At 41.2% G+C, this 18,377-nt stretch overlaps 2 protein-coding genes across 3 annotated transcripts; one reads left to right on the plus strand and one right to left on the minus strand.

Moving 5' to 3' along the window:
• The first annotated feature begins 10 nt into the window (after positions 1-10).
• NEK4 (NIMA related kinase 4) lies at positions 11-14,179 on the plus strand. Of its 2 annotated transcripts, none has more exons than XM_017819913.1 (16): positions 11-201; positions 3,034-3,300; positions 4,301-4,498; positions 5,358-5,465; positions 6,108-6,262; positions 6,856-6,997; positions 7,877-8,302; positions 8,723-8,776; positions 9,008-9,148; positions 9,957-10,097; positions 10,475-10,538; positions 10,936-11,042; positions 12,111-12,199; positions 12,824-13,029; positions 13,160-13,293; positions 13,714-14,179. In XM_017819913.1, exons 1-16 carry the CDS (start codon positions 109-111, stop codon positions 13,804-13,806), a joined length of 2,418 nt encoding a protein of 805 aa, XP_017675402.1. In that variant the 5' UTR covers positions 11-108; the 3' UTR covers positions 13,807-14,179. The 2 variants fall into 2 exon arrangements, with proteins under 2 accessions (XP_017675402.1, XP_017675403.1); XM_017819914.1 differs by having other exon boundaries at positions 11-165; positions 13,714-14,169.
• A 1,457-nt stretch (positions 14,180-15,636) lies between these two features.
• On the minus strand, positions 15,637-18,253 carry SPCS1 (signal peptidase complex subunit 1). Its single transcript, XM_017819917.1, has 4 exons — positions 18,133-18,253; positions 17,153-17,212; positions 16,746-16,832; positions 15,637-15,824 (listed from the first exon to the last, which is right to left on the minus strand). Exons 1-4 carry the CDS (start codon positions 18,166-18,168, stop codon positions 15,702-15,704), a joined length of 306 nt encoding a protein of 101 aa, XP_017675406.1. The 5' UTR covers positions 18,169-18,253; the 3' UTR covers positions 15,637-15,701.
• Between the last annotated feature and the right edge of the window lie 124 nt (positions 18,254-18,377).

Consider the following 18,377-nt stretch of genomic DNA (forward strand, 5'->3'; position numbering starts at 1 on the left):
GGCGCCGCTGCCGCGCCATAAAGCTGCGCGGCGGGCGCCCCATGGCCGCGGCTGCCCCGGGTATCTCTATGGCAGCGGGTGCTGCCCGGCCCCGGCGGCGGGAGGAGGATGTCCCTGGCTGCCTATTGCTTCCTGCGGGCCGTGGGGAAGGGCAGCTACGGGGAGGTGAGCCTGGCGCGGCACCGCCAGGACCGCAAGCAGGTAGCGAGGAGCGGGTCGTAGGGCGCTGGCACGGCAGGGGCCGCGGCTCGGCGTGAGGGGAACGGCCGGGGCTGGGCTGGGCTGGGCTGGGGGTGCCGCGGGGTCTGCTTGGGGTGTCACCAACACCCCGCTGTGGCCCACCCTTGGCTTGTGGCCCTGAGAACAGACTCGGGACGAGCAGGGACGTGGCCTCGTGTCAGGTGTGTCTGTGACCGTCACCTGGTGTGAGGGTGTGGCTGTGACCATCGCCTGGTGTCAAGGCAGGGCTGTGACCGTCACCTGGTGTCAGGGTGTGGCTGCAGCCACATGAGCAGGGCTGGTCCAGCTAGGCTGTTCGTGTTCTCCTCCTTTGTCTGTGAGGACTTTTGTTAAAGAAGTGCAGAAGACTCTTCCACCCTCTCTTATCTTTTTAATCTTAGCCTCTACCCCCCTGCCCCCCGATAAGCCAAGCCCCCAAAATAACTTTTTTATTAATATAAGTAAAAATAACATTAGTGCTTTTTTTTTTTTTTGCTTTTCTTAATGTATAATGCCATGTTTTGTGGAGGAAAGCTCTTTTGGGTAGTCCTTTGGGTGACAGGAAAGCACAGCCCGCTCTTAGCGTGAGGCAGAACAGGTTACTCTTGCCCTGTTACTGCTTGTGCTCCTGTGGTAGAGATAAAAATGATGACAAGGATGGAAAACCAGCTCCTGGTGTTGGCTTTCTCTGGCATCAGCTCTGTGGGAGAAAGACGGGCTCTGTGTTTCCTGTATTGGCTGTGCAACAGCCCGGGAAGTTTTCGTTGTGTCAGAGTTAGGTGCAACGATTTTTGTTGGAAAACTGAAATAATCTGTCCTGTCTGGCCAAAGCAGAGGTGTTTGATAGGAAATGTGAGAGGGTAGAAAAATGGGGGTGGAGAAGACCCACAGCACAGTATCACAGGAACCTCGGGTGTGAGCCTTAAGCCTGGAATTGTACTGAAGATGATGGGAAAAGGTTTGTTCCCAGCAGTGATCAGAGGGCGTGTCCTTCCCGGATGAAGGCAGTTCCCTGGCTGGAATCCAGAGGTGAATCCCTACGACATGTGGGTTGGGTAGTACTGATGGCAGGACTTGTTCCCTCCAGGCCATCACCACAGTGCATAGTCCAATGTCCTCAAAGAACTGCTAACCTCATCCTAAAAGTAAACAGTGCTTTGAGGTGACTTTCACCTGGATACAGATCCTTGGATTTTTTTGTCGTGCTGCTGGTCATTAACATTGGCAAGAGCCTTGCTTCCTGTTTGTTTTTATTTCATCTTAAATGTTTGGTGTGTTTTACTGTGTCTTATCTTTTGCCAACTTTTACAAACTTTCCTTCTGTAGCAAGATGATCAGGATTTTTTTGTTGTGGCTTTGGCATAGTGCCTTGTGTTCTTTGAAAGAAATTATGTCTTATTTATGCATATTTGCTGATAGCTGAATGCTGTTTATTTGTGGAAAAACTCAAGTGGCTCTAAATGTTTAAAACAAAACGAAATGCAATTTGTACACAATTCGGTATCAAATAAGGCAGAAGAGCTTTGCAATAGATTTCATGGGAATCTTGCTAGGAGAACATGCTCATTAAACCAAATATAATCAATGCCGAGTTTAAAATAAGGCTAATACATGTGCTTTTTGCATTTTGGTAGTGTATAATCTAAAAGATGCTGATATAAAGCTAAAAACTTTTGGTTTCTGTGCTCAAAGATAGAATTGTAGTTGACTTGCCACGTAGAACACAGTAGTTGCAGCATTTCCATTTTATTTTAAACTTAGATGATTCTGTACACAATTAGTTTAGTGATATTCCTTCTGGAAGCTTTGCACCGTCACAGCTTATATCCAGCAGATTTCTGAAACACAAAGTCATGAGTTGCTGTGGATTTTCTGGGTAATTGGTTCCCTTGGTATATAGGGGCGTCTCCTTAGCATTAATTAAATGTGTTGGGCTAATTATTAGGCCCAGCCTGGGCGGCAAACACTGAACAATGGCTGAGGATGCTGAAATTCAGCAAGTAAAAAAATTTTTTAGAAGTCTTGATTTAAAAGCTCTCAGATAAGAGCGGGGTCAGGTGTAACCATGGCACGTTTGTTCCGTGGAAAGCTGATGCCCTAAAGTGATTACCACAAAATTTACATCGGGATGGGGCCAGGTCAGAACTAAGTATTGGTGCTGTGGATGACACAAGTGTGCTGTGAATTTTATTGCCTCATCTATATTTCTGCTAAAACCTGAAATTCCTTAGAATTACAATAGTACATATTAGGGAGGTAAATAGCAGCTTTTATGTGTAGCTTTGAAAAATTCTTAACCTGTCTTAATACAGAATAAAAGAAATTTAGGAATGACCACAAGACCTTTTGTCTCTTTCAGCTAACTTTTATCCTAGACATCATTGTAATTTTTTTTGCATGTGACTATATACTTTCCTTCTTATTATTATATATTTAAAGTAACTATTGAAGGGGTCTTTTTTGAGTGTAACTGTGGTGCACAAACAGGTATTTCAGGCTTAAGAGATGAACAAAAGACACACATTTAAAATGAGAATGGTGGGGGGGAAGATAAATATGAACATTGGTCAAAAGAAAGTAAACCACAAAATTCCTGTGCAGAGTTGTATTCAGGTAGATGGACAGAATGGCCACAGTTCTTCCATTTTTGTGGTATAAGGGTAGAAATGATGCATAACTGTTAAACTGCAGCCTCCACATAGAATAAAGAGTGGAGTTTCAAATACTGTGTTTCCCTGAGACCTGGGAAGTTCCCTGGAGCTTCTGCACAGTCACCCTGATCCCTTGTGCTGCATCTTGCCATTTCTTTTCCAGTATGTCATCAAAAAGTTAAACCTCAGAAACGTTTCCAGCCGTGAGAGGAGAGCGGCAGAGCAGGAGGCACAGCTGCTGTCCCAGCTGAGACACCCCAACATCGTCACCTACAGAGAGTCCTGGCAGGGGCAGGATGGCCACTTGTACATTGTCATGGGCTTCTGTGAGGGAGGAGACCTCTACCACAAACTTAAGGAGCAGAAGGGCAAACTCCTGCCTGAGAATCAGGTGGTGGAGTGGTTTGTCCAGATTGCCATGGCACTGCAGGTAAAGTAAAGTATAAATTTGTCACCTTCAGACGTAAACCTAACTTGGCTCTTTCTGCATTTATTGCATTTATCCTGTTTGGCTGGATACCATCTAAATACAGTGGTTATTAGTATATTAAAAATGCTCCCAGGTCACTGCAGTCAAATCAAACATTTGAAGCAAGAAGTTTCTATCATATTTTATGTCCGTAACTCTGTAGCACAGTAGACAGTGGTAACCTCCAGGGTGTTTGCAACTCTAGTTGCTTCTCTGGTTTGAAAGTTTAGGTTAAATTTATAAAATGTAGTTTTCGAGAGGAAAAAAAAAAGGGGGGGGGCAGATTATTTCAGGAACGTTTTCTGTTCTGTGGTCTTGTTGGTGTTTTTTAATGGTAAATTTAGACTGTTAATTCATTTCTATTAAATCTTGTCTTACTCCTCTGAAATTTAGTAATCGTAGGTTATTAAACTTTAAAGGCAATTGTTTAGCAATAAAGACCAGATATAAATGTCAACACTAAAGAATAAGAAATTGAAAAGAAAATTCTATCTAAAAGTTGGTTGTAGTGATCAAACATACATAAGTTACAGTACTGCCTGTTCTTGTTTATTATGACTAATTTCCTTCCCTGTTTACACAAAGCTCACATTGTAATTTCCACTGAGATTTTATACTTAAGACTAAGATTGTTCAGAGATGGAAGCAGCAGAAAGTGAGTTACAGTTTGAGTCTTAACCTTACCTTTTCATTTCTTCTTTTCTGCTGACTTACAAGAGCCACGCAGGGAGATGTAGGTAAAGCAGTGCCAAATTTTGGACCTGTGCCTGGTATCAGTCATTCTTAATGTTAATTCACTAATACTGTACTAGCAGGGCACTCCTGACTTTGAGAGTGATTTATAGGTCTCTTCTGCTTTTGTGTGTTCCCTCTTTGACTCATGTAATGAGATTTTACTTTTCAGTGTAGAGGAACGAATTAGGAGTTAATTAACTCTGTGTGGTTTTCTTGTTCCCCCCAGTATTTACATGAGAAGCACATTCTGCACAGAGATCTTAAAACTCAAAATATTTTCCTGACACGAACAAACATAATCAAAGTGGGTGACCTGGGAATAGCCAGAGTGTTGGAAAACCAGTATGACATGGCCAGCACCCTCATAGGCACCCCCTACTACATGAGCCCTGAACTCTTTTCCAACAAACCCTACAACCACAAGGTAGGGTATGGTATTTTATGTGTTTTATTTTCTGTTTTGTGAGGCACCTTGTTTTGTTTGTCTGAGAACATTGCAATCTTATCTACGGGTTTTAATTTTTTTATTGCTTCCAGCTCTTTTTAATGTTCCCAGGGACCAAACAAAAAAATAGGAGAGAGATTTGTAGGCGCCTTTATTTCTGGAATTGTTTGGGAATTCGTGGCATGTGATAAGTTATCACAGCCCATTTGTTCAGCAGGCTGCCTGTACCTCTCACAGCAGGGCAGTGGGAACAGAAGCATCACTCTGTGTTAGATGCATATTCTAAATTTATTATATATCACACAGGAAGCTTTATACTCAGTAGTTTGTATTTGACATAAGGGCAGCATTAAAAAAGAAAAGAAAAAGGCAGTTTTAAGGAGAAAAATAAGCAGTGCTACTGTGAATTTAAAATTTAACAGAATAAAGCAAAGACGTTCCTTATTCAGCTCTTGCTGCAAGCTACACACACCATAAATATGAGTGTCTGCAGTGAGCAAGAGTTGAGAAGAAACTGTTCTTCCAATGAAAAATCAAAAGATTTTCATTTGCCTGTTAGAACTGATATTGTACTAAGAAAGGAAACAAGCAAACCCTGCTACAAATAGCTAATTTCTGCGCTTCTTTTTGGAAAAAAAAAGGTGATAAATGGAAGAAAGTAGCTCAGCTGATCAAAATTAAAAATAAGAGAGTGAAGCCAAAAGTTTGTAATGGGGTTTGGTCTTAATTAGTTTAATGTCGTTAAAGGCCTCTTTGAAAGCAGATGACTGAGTCTGGAGATAAAACTTGTACAATTAATAAAAAGTCCCCAAAACTTAATTTTTTTCCCTTTTTCCAGTCTGATGTTTGGGCACTGGGCTGCTGTGTTTATGAGATGGCTACGCTGAAACACGCCTTCAATGCTAAAGACATGAACTCCTTGGTTTATCGAATTATTGAAGGAAAGGTAAACACTTTTATATAAAGATTTTTTTATATGTGGCTTGATTTATTTTTTTTTTTTCTGTCTAGAACTTGAGATTATCTTTTTTCATCAGAAATATTACATGGAGTTAAAAATACTTTGCCTGTTACCTGTGCCATCATTATGTTGTAAGGCTGTTTCATGGTGCTGTATGATGTAATATGAGACCAAGGGAGTCACTCATTTGTAGGTTTTGCTAGAGTTTCTTGTTACCCCTTTGTATAACTAGTATACTGATTAGTTCCCAAAGTCCTGAGATTAATTTCTTAATTTTTTAAACATTGTGTAAAAAATTAAATTGCTCTCCACATGATGCCATTTTCCTGTTAGGTAAGATTATAAGATTAGCTTGTTTAAATATCTGTCTTGATTTATCATATAATGAAGTTAATATGGATTTAATTTATATAATTTTTTAAGCCTATTTACAGAACTTTAGCTGCTGATATTAATGAAAAAATACAAACAGTTCTTAGACAAACACTTGGAGTTCGTGTTCTGTTTAACATTAAGCACTTGGGTAGCTTTGAGCACTTGAACAATGGGTTTATTTTTTTGTGCAAAGCGTGTAGCTGGACATAAATAATAAGTTAAATAATGTCAGGCTCCCCTTTGCTTTCCCAGCTGCCACCCATGCCAAAGGATTACAGCCCCCAGCTGGTGGCAATAATACAAACCATGCTCAGTAAAAAACCCGAGGAACGGCCAAGTGTGAAAAGCATCCTGCGACAGCCGTATATCAAGCAACAGATTTCTTTGTTTTTGGAAGCCACAAAGGCGTAAGATATTTTCCTTTGAGTGATTCTGTGCAAAATCTGCATGTTGCTGTTTTACAACTTCTCCTGGTTTTTTTGTTGTAGAGGGATGAAATGAGTTGTGTTATGTGCGGCTACAAAGTGTATGAACACGAGTTTCTTTGCATTCTCTGAGAAATAGGAGGGAATTAGAGTGGAAAATATTTTTTTTTTTTTTCAAATGCAGAGTAAAACTGTGCAATGGTTAGGAAAGCAGAAGTTCTCTGAGGCCATTTATCATCTGGGAGTTGCCAAAACGAGTTCCTTTTGATATACACTGATATAATTTTTTTTTCTTTGTCAGGTTTAGTTATGTTACTGCTCCCAGATAGGACTGACCTTGATGCTCTGCAGAACAAGTGCACATTGCTGGCAGAGTCTGAGTCATGTTTTTAAGCTCCTTTTCTAGAAATGAAAATGAGGATGTTGTGCACAGTCTGTTGAAAAAGCCCAGTATCTCATACTCTTTGTGTGAAAGCTTTATAGTGAAGTGGACTCCTTTAATTAGGATAATGTAAAGAAGTGTCTTTAGACCTTGTTGATGGTGATTGAATGAGCCACTTTGATTTTCTTTACAGGAAAGCAGCTAGAAATCAGAAGAAAACAGTGAATTCTAAACCTAAAGATCCTTGTTCTGTCATCTCAGCAAAGAATGAGTCTCACAGCAGGAATGTTACACACCAAAACCACTCCCCTGAGCAAGCCAGGAAATACAAAGTTGTGAGACATTAATTTTTTTTTCTTTAAAAAAACCCTAAACAATAAAACAACAACAATAACAAAACCCAACAAAACCCAAATCCCTCTTGCTTTTTCTAGAGAAAAAAAATCAGTTTTATAAGAAGTACCTTGAGCATTTGTGAGAATATAGATCTGATTACTAGGAATTTGTAAAACTCGTATTAAGGAAAGAATTGTGTTTAGGCAAGAGTGGAAGTAAATTATCAGCTGTGGACCAGTGAAAGTAATTGCAGTGTCTTTAAGATGTTAATTAAACAACACCTGGTTTTTCATTTGTGGGACACTGTGTGAATTACTCATGGAGTATTTGGGGTCAAATATTTCATGACAAGTAGTAATCATTTTTTTCCAATCAAAATCATATACTTAAACTAATTATACTTACAACCCAAATTATTTATTGTTGAAGTTCTTTCCAGCGTTTAGAAAATTCTTTTGTAATGGTTAATCTTGTGCATGTTTTTTATTTTCTGTAACGAGTCTGCTATTCTGGGTTTGAGTTTTAAATGCAGAAATATTGAACATATGTGGTGTAGTACATCTTAAACTTGGTGCTCACTGGCACCTCCCTTAAGGAAGAGCCAAGTGAGTACAGCTTTTCTTTCATGACCTGGTGAGAAGTAGTTGTACTCCATGTAAACCAATACCTGAAACAGGTGAATTGCAAATCCAGTCTGTATCTCTTTAAAAATTTACTTTTGTGAGGCTCTCAATCTGTAGTTGATCATAATTTCCTTGCATTTTCTGTATCTGGTGTGTTCTTGATTTTTTTTTCCTCAGGGGCTTAGAGAATTCTTTCATCTGTGTGTAACACCCGAAAAGTAATTAATTTTTTTTTTGTTTTCCTTTTAATTCTAGGATGAGGAAGATTGCATCATCAAATATAAAGCCACCAAATTTTGTCCCTCAGAGAAGCCAGTTGTTGAGGTGGAAAGAAAACCAAGCAATAATGATCCGAACAACCTGGGAGGTTCCATAGCTACAATCAGTGAAGTGAACATTGATATCTTCCCATCTGAAAGGAGAAAGCGTGGAAGGGAGAAGTGTGGCAGTGAGTGTATCCCAGAGAATAATAAAGCAAAGTATTTAAATGTTCCAGGCAATTCTAAAATACCATCTCATAGCCCACCAGTTAAGGAAGATGGACCACAGCAAAGAGCAAAACAAGCTTCTAAAGCTGAAAAAGTTGAGTCACAGCTGTCTTCTGTTAATGCTGTAGAAGATAATGATGACACTTTGAAACTCCTGCAGCCTGTATCAAAAGACCAAAAGCAGACTGACCTGGTAATGCATTTATGCTTATTTGAAATAGACTTAAATTAATGACCAGCTCTTAAAATTTGGAGAGCTGCTGCATATGTTCTTCTGTCAAAGTAGGATGCTGCTGATGCAATTACTGAGATTCTTAAGTAGTTAGGAACCTTGGCTTCAGATTTGCAAAGGCAACAATGTGAAGGAGTTTTGGGCTTTCCATCTGGGTGATGGAAATTCTGTTTTTACAGAGAACAGTTTTACAACACAAAAGAAGGGTAAGAACTGTTTTGTAATTTCTTTGTTCTATGTACTAAATAGTCCTGGCTGATCTCGAGTTTGTCCTGATTTGGATGGGGAGCTAATTGGTGATGATTGTCTTTTCACTACATTTTGATCTACAATGAAATTTTCATAGACACTTTTCTAATGAGAAACCATTATTTGTTGTAGAGCTTGGATTCTACTGAAGAGCTGCTAGGACCCTTTGTTCCCATTGTTATTCAAGTAAGTGTCCTTCCTTGGAGGTTTAGTAGCTTAGAAATGCTGGTACAGAAGGTATTTTTTCTAACAGTCTATCAAATAAGAGTTTATTGTGGTTGCACCTGTGCTGTGTTAAGGTGGTTACAGTCCAAACAGTCAAGTGGCCCATGTGATTTTTTTTTTTTTTTTTAAGTGTGTATGTGTAAGTCTGGAAATGCCATGTCTACATTTTTTAAAAACACTTTTACTTATTAGGATGATGCCAGTCATGGAGCTTTGGGAGATGCTCAGGGAAAAACCTTCCATTTGGAGCCTCATAGCTCTGTCAGTGAACCTTCTGTCTCACGGCAGCAGCAGCAGAAGAGAAGAGAGCTGGCTGAAGGCTGCTCAGAGAAGGTGCAGACACTCGAAAAATAACTCTCCTCTTTCCTTTAAGACTACTGCATTTTTCCTCTTTAAAAGTGGGACCTGTTTTTTAAAAAAGGGTGGGTGTTTTAATGCTGTTCTTGTTTGATGTGTACCTGTATAACTTCATTGGTAACAAAATGCAGAGCACTGTTAGAAGCAGCCTATTTGAAAATCTCACAGGGTTGAGGTGGCTGTGCCAGATGGGCTTTGCCTTTGTTGTGCTGCAGTCTTCCCTAGAAAATTCCATCAGGACTTCTCACTTTTGTGACCACAAGTCAGTGCCTTTCCTGACTGTTGTTGATAAGGCTGCTTGAGGTGGGTGGTACCTTACCATACTTTAGAACAGACACATGTATTGGCTGCCCTGTGCAAACTGTAGGAAGAAAATCTTGGCATGAACATGGGACAGGGCTCCTGTCAACGTTTCCACACTGAGCAGAGAGGTTGCTTTGGGGAAAGGCACTGGCTATACAAGGATAGAGAAGAGGATGACTGGTGATTGATACCTTGTTTTTCTCTTGGGTTTTCCTATTGGAGGGTTGGGACAGTGGTTGCGAAGGCATTGGCTGAAAAATAGTCTGTGAGGAGGGGGACAAGATGTAGGGATGGAGAGAAGGGAAATGGATGCAAGCAGAAATGTGGAGAGGGAAGGATGAAGCTGGGAGATGCAGAAGTTACAGTATGATTCAAAACTTCTGGCATCAGGCTTTACCATGCAAGAATGTCTTCTAGATTGCAGAGTACTTAAACTTGTAATAAAAGCAATGTATAAACTCTTGCTCACTTCTCTGTCAAGTTCAGAACAGTTTCTCCTCGACCTCTGCCAGTTCCTTCTGATGTGAACAGCAGGGCAGCCCAGAGGTGTGCAGAGCAGCACGGTGCTGGAGCCTCTGAGCCTGGAAGTGGTGCCAAAGCCAGTCAAGCTGCCATTCCAATGGTTAGTGGGTCTGCTTGCTTTTGTCTCTCATTCCTTCTGAGCAGTTTGTACTTTGAGTGTATGCACAGTGAGTTAAGAAATGTGTAGTAGCTTCCTACCTAATGGAAGTCCTGTCAAGCACCTGCTCAGTGCAGGATGAGCAGCTGCCTTGCTGAACGGTGGAGGTTGGAACCCCCTTTCCTAGAGTGCAGACTGGTCTCATAGCACAAGACCATTTTGTATTAAATAATTAAGCATTTCTTAGATGATCGGGGGTCTGCTCTAATAGCTCTCTCTCCCCTGTGTCAGTTGAAAAGGAGTCTTTCCTTTATCAGTGATTAGATAACAGAAGCCATTATGGTGATTGCAAATTAATATCAAATTACCTTCCTTTGCAGGAGCGGCCCTTGTCAGCAAGAGAGCGAAGGAGGCTGAAACAGTCTCGGGAGATGCTTCCCTCTGGTAACTTTTATGTTTACATATTAACATTTTAGGTATAAGTGGGCTAATAACTTCTTTGTGAAGAAATTATAACTTGTTTGTTCTTCACTGCCATCTTCAGAGAGATGCCCTAAGTGTCTAGTTCTGTATTAGACAAAAATTTCTGTTAACATGCCCATATTTTTGTGCTGCTTAGTCAGTTATGTTCAGTTGTGTTCTCTGGTGATAACTTGTCTTGGAAATGTACATGAAACAGAGAATATTCAGCTTTCAGACAGAAGCTTCAATGTTTTCCCTTAGCAGAATACCTACCTGCCTGCCTTCTGCCAGGTGATAGACTTTTTCTTGCATGAGCATGAAACTTATTCAAAATACATGTGGATAAGTTGTAAATGTTGTAAAAATGTCATCCTTTCAGTGGTTCCAGCGAGACGGTCGTCAAATGGTGCAGTAGTTGAAGCAAAATCACATGTGGAAAATTGTGTTAAAGTTGCTCAGTCCTCATCAGATCCCAGTATTTCCCAGGTAAAGCAGGGTCATATGCCTTTCAAGTGTTTAAACGAAGGCATGATTTGGGAAGAAAGTGATATTTAAAACAAATCTGCGTGGAAGAAACTCTCTGTAAATAAGAGTGCAGAGTTCTCTGTAAATGCTGCTTTGTAAGGCCTGGGATGGGCTATGGATCTCTAATCCACTCTGGCCAGATCAGTTTAACATTGCAGGCTTCCTGTGCATTTTCACTCCACTTGTCAGAGATGATAACTAGGCATCTTTTGCTAATTGCTATGGACTCTCAAAATTGCAGAGTGTATTTTACTTTGGAAGGGAAGAAGTTTATCCTGAACTACACTTTGGTTACAGATCAATAGTCTGCTTTAAATTCCTATTACCAACACACTACCTGGTACATCTGGTTTTGCTTTGTTTGTGGTGTTGAACATTTTTTTTTTTTAATCTGTAGTTAAATGCAGACAAGGCACAGTGAAGGAATTTGAGTCTGAAATTCAAATTTTCTCAGTTCAGCACTCCCGTGGGAAGTGTTTTGCATGTTTTACCTGTGTGTGTTTGCTTAGAACTGTTACCTAAATGCAAAAAGTTGTGTGCAATCACAAACTGAGGTTACAGCTGTACAGGCTGGTTGTGTGTGCATATGCTGGTGATGCTTTTGCAACCAAGTGGTTAAAATCCCAGGGAATGCTGGGAACTTACTGAACTGGTGAAAATGTATTTTAGTAGTATTTTTAAATGTGTTTTAAATTGCTGAGCTAAAGGTGATGTCTTTTTGATACAATTGGCAAAGAACTGACAGAGATACATGATTTAATTGAAACACTTGGTGAAGCATTTGCAATGGTTTATGACTGAGGTGTCACGGTAGTCACATCAGCATTTCATGAAGTATGTTCATGATGCCCTGGGTATTAACTTGTGTTTAAAACCAAAGGTTATACCTTTTAAATATTATCAGTAGGAGTGTGTAAAAATATGCTTGTTAAAAGTGTTTCATCCACATAAGTACAGTATAAATTGCTAAATATTGCTAAATTACTTTCAGCTATTAGAATTTTTGTCATTTATTTCCTCTTCATGTAGAAAAAGAGAGAAACTGATTGCCTGTCTGATGATGAGTTGAGCTCTTCCACAAGTTCTACAGACAAGTCTGATGGTGATTCCAAGGAGAGGTAAGTATTTTAATACTGTGCAAGAGTTTTCACTGCTATATTAGACCTTGACTTGGACTGGAAAAAAAGTGGCTTTCATACTTTTGTCTCCACATAGTGAGTGATTGAAGAAGTATGTGGTGCATGAAGGAAAAGAATTCCATTTAATTATTGTCTTTCTGTGACTGTCTTTCTGTTCCATGCTGAACTTTCTGGATGTAATTTTGTGCCTGTTTTTTGTCAGTTGTAGCTTCCCAGAAATCCAGTCTTCCAGCATCAAGGGACAAGTACTGTCAGGATGCACTAAAAGCATTAATTAAAAGGTGCCAATGTGCTTCCTTTCCACTGTGAATTTATTTCTGATTTTGTCAGTGTAAGCAGCTTTCCAAAAGCTGCAATTTGTTGCATTACTGGAGGTGCAGCTACAGAGTTGGCAGCAGCCAGTAGGGTTGTGGATTTTTACAGGCTGACAGGGCTCTGAGCCTTTGTTAGAAGGAATACTGCTGGTGTTGCTATTGATAAAACTGCCCCACAAGAAGTAATTTAACATGGAATACTTACTAGGACCTTATTAAACTTACTGGAAGTACTTGGACTGTAGGGTGGAAGATGCATCTAAAGTGATGACTGACTTACATCTCCTAGGAAAAGCAATGTAAATGAAATGAATGACTTGGTGCAGCTGATGACTTGGACGCTGAAAATGGACTCTAAGGAGAACTCTGAGTACTGTGGAACCTCAACTCCAGCCCCGGAGTTTAAACTCCATAAAAAATATCGAGACACTTTGATTTTGCATGGAAAATTGCCTGATGAATCAGAGGAATTAAACATTGAAGAGATTCCTTCAGGTCTGTTGCTCTGGAATTCCGTGGTAATAATTACTATTATCCCATATTCTTCTGCAGAGTATGAAAATTGTCTATACTGAAAGTAGTTATTACTGCATTGATTTTTTAAATTGTATTTTATTTTTAATAGATATGTTAACAGTTCCTGACAAGATTAGGAGAATGGTTGAAATCCTGAGGTCTGATGTGGTGCAAGGATTGGGAGTGAAACTTCTTGAGGAGGTGTACAGAATCATGGAAGACGACGATGAAGCGAAAAGAGAGGTGAATGTCTTTCATAGTAAAATAGTTTAATTTCTTCATAAACCTAGAGAAATGAGCAGTGTCTTTACCCTATTGACACAGGGTAAACCTTGATTTATGTAGTCTTTATGTAGTCATGGGCAGGCATTGTAATTTTCTATCTTACCCATGCAGTATTTCATTTGTAACCTGTGAAGATGTGATTTATATTTTAAATTGTTGGGTGGGATTTGGAACTCTCTTGCCTTCAGACAACAAAGACTTTCATCTTCCTTTCCTCTCATCTACTTGCCAAGCTTCACGTGCTGCTTTCAGTTGAGTGCCTTGGTACTTTTTTTTTTGGTTAATATTTGATAGTTAATATTTAATATTTTGGTAGTTCCTGCTTTCTGTGCATGTCAGTAAGTTTTGTGGGCTTTGTTTTGTGTGTGTTCTGAACAGCTGCAGCTGCGGGAGCACATGGGAGACAAGTACGTGAGTTACAGTGTGAAGGCTCGTCACCTGAAATTCCTTGAAGAAAATGTGAAGCTCTGACCAGAATCTTTTCCTTAGAGAAAAGGACTCTTTTATAGCCCATATGACAGACTGGACCAGCTTACAAAGCACGTTTACCTGTTGATCTCCTTTGCTGGAACAAGGAGGTGAACTTGTAGAAAACGTTAGAGTTTGTAGTAATATTTTTCATGTTGAACTGTGAACCAGGCTATCACTTTCTCAGAAAAGAAACTGTTAGTTTAGTTTTTATTCTCTTAATGAAAGTTTAAAAAGTTGCTTTTCATAGATGCACATAGGGATGGGTACCAAGTTTTGTATACTAAGGAGAGTCAAAAAAAATTATGTTTTGGTTTTGAATTTCTCATAGCAAAAGGTTTTTGGTATGGTCACATAAATAGAGTAACAAAATCTCTGCCAAGGCTCTGGTGTGATACTGCATCAGACAGTTGTGAAAACTTAGCAAGAGAAATAATTACTAATTTTTGTAGAACCAAAATGCTGGAAATTGCCAAGCCCAAGTGCTGAAGAGGGGGGTGGCTGTACTGCTTTTAAGGAGAGACTTTGCTTTTGTGTTTTGTTGCTGAAGCAGTCGCCAAGGTGGGGGAAAGCATTTGGTAACTGGATAAAGTAAGTCTGGAAATGTTTGAAAGGAATGCAGCCATGGTTACCATGGTCCCAGCTGGAGAAATCCCTTTGCCTTACAAATAGTAATTCCTTTTAGGAATGAAAGTGCCCAAGACCAGAATCACATGCAGAAATAGATGTCTTAGCTTTTCCCTTTCTTTGCATCCCGACTGTCTTGCTTACACACCCTCAGGCATTGTTGTGTACCATCCCTACAGAAAAAGCACATGTTCTTTTTAAAGGATAAAGAAGTCAAGTAAATTGAATTTGTAAAATAAAATTCTAAATGAACAACCTGTCTCTCTTCCTGCCTGTAGCTGAAATATTGTGACCTCCAGCACCTGTGAGAGGGGTTACCGACATGAGCCAGTAGTAAAAGAAAATTGCCATACCTATGGATCCTGTGGCCTCTCATGTACTAGATGCTCAAGTTACAATGTTTCAAGACCTATTGTATTTTGCAGAGTCAAAATGTTACTTTCTCTTCCCAGGGAAATTTATTTTAAACAAAAAAATGCCACTCTTCAGTCTCCTATCCCAGAACAGTTTGCAGTTCTTAGTGATTTTCAGAGCTGTGGGGTACATACTGTTTCACAGTACTTGTTACAAGCTTGTTTTACACATGGTTAGAAATATTTCAGTATAAGTCCAGGTCTGTATTATCTTTTATGCTATAACAGTAGCTTAACTGGACTTGATTTGATTCACTGTGTTCCTTTTTACTAAAATACCTGAGTGAGATGTGACCTCCAGTAGCCTTCTAAAGTTATTTAAGTTTCTGCTGCTAAGAAGATATTGCAAAAGCCAGTACAACTTGTGCTGGAAACCGAAATATTAACTAGAAAAAATGTAAGTTACATAAATTACTGTACAGTGTTTAGACACACAGAATCATAATCATGATGTATTCTGCCAAAGAAGGGGTACCAGCTAATGTGGAGGGGAGGGGAAGATCCAGTAACTGAACGCTACAGGGAGGACATGGAACAAATTTGTCTAAACTATCAGAGAGGCCAGTCTGATACATTAACTACCTGTGTGAGCAATCTTTTACAGGGGGCTGAGAGATGAATACAGCACAGAGGAATTTCATCAGGTATTTGCTTTACCCTTTGCCCATCCCTGTGTTCCCAGTGACTTCACTGAAGCTCCAGACCAGCTTCAGAGCCTTCACGCTCTCTGCGGGGCTTGGTGGATGGCAGGATACAAAGCACGAATTAAAAAACCAAACAACTAAGCCAAGAAGTATCTCCCAGTGGAAATTCATTTAACAAAATTTAACAAAGTAACAGTGTGAAGAACGGCAATTTTTAGCTTTTAGCGTGTCTCTTTGGCTTTCTGTCTGCTGCCTTCTTGTCTTCCGTGCCCGACTCCTGCACAGGCAGCCACTTGAGGGGGTTGCGGCGGTACATGGGCCATGGAGGGAGAGTCAGCTGGGAGACAAGGGATGGAGTCAGAACATGTACACTGAGATGCTAAAGAGCTGTTTTGTACAGCTTGTTAGGAAAATCTTAATCCTTAACTGTTCTATCTAAGAAAACTCACACAATTTCACGCTATAAAGGCACATGTATTTACAGTTTATACTGCGTGGTCGTGACCCCAGGTCATTGCAAGGAGGAGGACAGCACCCACCCTGAAGAAAAAGGGACTCCCGAGGTGACACCAGCATCCCAGCACATCCTAACACTGCTATGAGACCCTCCCCTTTCCTGGCATCATGGATCAGTAACTCTGGCCAGAGCAACTCAGGGATGCTAAAGTAAGTAAGGAGCAGATGGATGATGATGCCAGAGAATTATAGTGGCTTTTCAAAGCAGTTGTGTGTGTGAGTTAAGTAGTGATTGGTCAAATCCTGTTGTATCTGAACTCTTGAAAAGCATAAGAACCACGTGTAAGACTGGATTCGGTGTGCCCCAATTGGAATGGGACACCTTGTGTGTATGAATAAGGAATTACTCCTCTAATTCCATACTCTGCCTTCTTGCCGCTCTCCTCGGGCAGCATGGGCCAGCTGCAAAATTCTTGTGACAAGCTCCTACTGCACAGGAAGCCTCTCTGTCCTTTCTATTACCAGTGCTGTCAGCTGGACTTAACAGTAACATTTAACTGAAGTGAAAAATGTACTCAAACCCAATACTTAATTGCAGTGTTCTCTAAAATCCTGCTAGCGTTTCAGAAAAGGCATTTACTGGCCTGCAAAGCACTTTGTGCAGATTAGAGGAGGTACAAATATGTATTAACAATCTGAATTACATAGCAAACAGTAGTCTGTGCTGACAGCCTCTTAATTTAACTATTATTCCAGGTTAAATAGTGCATATATCTTCTAGTTTGCAGACAAAAATTCTTACCAAACATGATAAAGCAAATCCAGCCATAACTATGTAGACAGTCCATCCAAACTGTTCAGTGACGTATCCATAGATAAAACCAATTACCTGGGAAAAAAGTATATTAAAAAAATCGAACTCTAAATGAAGAAAAACATTTCTCATGCCATGACTAAATTGTGGGGGGAAGTAGGACAATATAGGTTTTTCAAAAGCACAGTTCCTCCACCTTTCTAACGTTCTTTTCAAAATTGCTGGCCAATAATGAAAGTAAAACATGGGGAGATGTAAAGCTTTAGACAAAAATCAGAGGGGCTGTCATGCATTAAAGCTTTTAGTGACCCCAAACAATCAGGAAAAAAATGTTTGTAAAATCAGAAAACAAAATACTCCTTTTATGTTCTCACCCACAGTTCTAGTATACTTACTGCAGAGACAAGAATGATTCCTTGAAAAATCTGTTCTGCTAATTTTTGGCCCTTGTAGTCCTGTGAAAAGAGACACTTTTTGGTCAGTTATTCAAAACACAAACCTGCCCGTTAAACTCCTTCAGGTTAGAGCCCACACTCAGCCTGACCACGGGTTCTCAGCTCTTTTGTTCAATTTTCAAACCAGACTGGAATTACTTTTCTTACAGTATCTGGGAACACCTACCCTTCAGGCTCGACCACACCACCTGGAAACAGGAGCAAGTGCTGCCTGTTCAAGGTAAGTAATGCCAGTTCAAAATATCACTGTAGTCAGCTTAACATCACTAAGAAAAAGCTGTAACACCACGGCAGAGTGTGTGCCTGGGGGGATACAGTGTGTGTGGCACTTAGAGGGGATCTCATTAATGCATGTAAATGTCTCCAAGGCGAGTGCCAAGAGGATGGTGCCAGACTCCTTTCAGTGGTGCCCAGAGACAGGATGAGGAGCAACAGTCATAAAATAAAACACAAGTTCCACCTCAACACGAGGAAGTACCAGTGAGGGTGGCAGAGCCCTGGAACCGGCTGCATAAGGGAGGGTGTGGAGTGTCCCTCTCTGGAGACATTCCAAACCCACCTGGCCTTGTTCCTGTATCACCTGCTCCAGGTGCCTCTGCCTGGGCAGGGGGGTTGGACTGGGTGATCTACAGAGTTTGCATGACTTTAGAAAACCTGGCTCTCAGCGAGCACGCGTTGCCTTCTGTCTATAGCCCAGGCGGGAAAGCACGGAGGGATGTCCCCTGCACAGCTCTGCATTAGAGCACGTTAAATTTCCGCTGCCCAGCTCATAAACCGGAATTATACGGATTCGCCCTGCAGCTCCTACGTGCCTCGCACCCAGGTACCAACCCCGCGGGGGATGCAGGGGACACCCAACCCCACAGGGGACATCCCTCCCCGCGGTCCCCCGGTGCCGCGGCCCGGCGGGCCCTACCCACCATCTGCGTGGGGATGGAGCGGAACACGCTCAGCATGGCGGCGGCGCCTCTGCGGCCTCCTCCCGCTGCTGCTCGTCAGGGTGCTGCTGCCCGCGATGCCCGGCGAGGCGGGGACCGGGGGCTCGGCGGCGGCGGGGCCGGGCGCGGCGGCAGCGGAAGGCGGCTGCTGAGCTGGCCGGAAACACGCCCCGGCCGCCCCGCCCCGAGCCCCGCCGGCCCCGGTGCCGCCTCCCGCCTCGGCCATC

This window comes from Lepidothrix coronata, unplaced genomic scaffold (genome assembly GCF_001604755.1).
Source record: "Lepidothrix coronata isolate B3197 unplaced genomic scaffold, Lepidothrix_coronata-1.0 Scaffold78, whole genome shotgun sequence".
Classification (NCBI taxonomy): Eukaryota; Metazoa; Chordata; class Aves; order Passeriformes; family Pipridae; genus Lepidothrix; species Lepidothrix coronata.

Coding starts and splice junctions, on each gene's coding strand:
- NEK4 (XM_017819913.1), top strand. CDS start 109: ATGTCCCTGGCTGCCTATTGCTTCCTGCGGGCCGTGGGGAAGGGCAGC. Junction 4,499..5,357: donor ACAAACCCTACAACCACAAG/GTAGGGTATGGT, acceptor CCCTTTTTCCAG/TCTGATGTTTGGGCACTGGG. Junction 8,777..9,007: donor TTGTTCCCATTGTTATTCAA/GTAAGTGTCCTT, acceptor TTTACTTATTAG/GATGATGCCAGTCATGGAGC.
- SPCS1 (XM_017819917.1), bottom strand. CDS start 18,168: ATGCTGAGCGTGTTCCGCTCCATCCCCACGCAGATG. Junction 17,213..18,132: donor GCTCCATCCCCACGCAGATG/GTGGGTAGGGCC, acceptor CTCTTTTCACAG/GACTACAAGGGCCAAAAATT. Junction 15,825..16,745: donor GATTTGCTTTATCATGTTTG/GTAAGAATTTTT, acceptor CTTGTCTCCCAG/CTGACTCTCCCTCCATGGCC.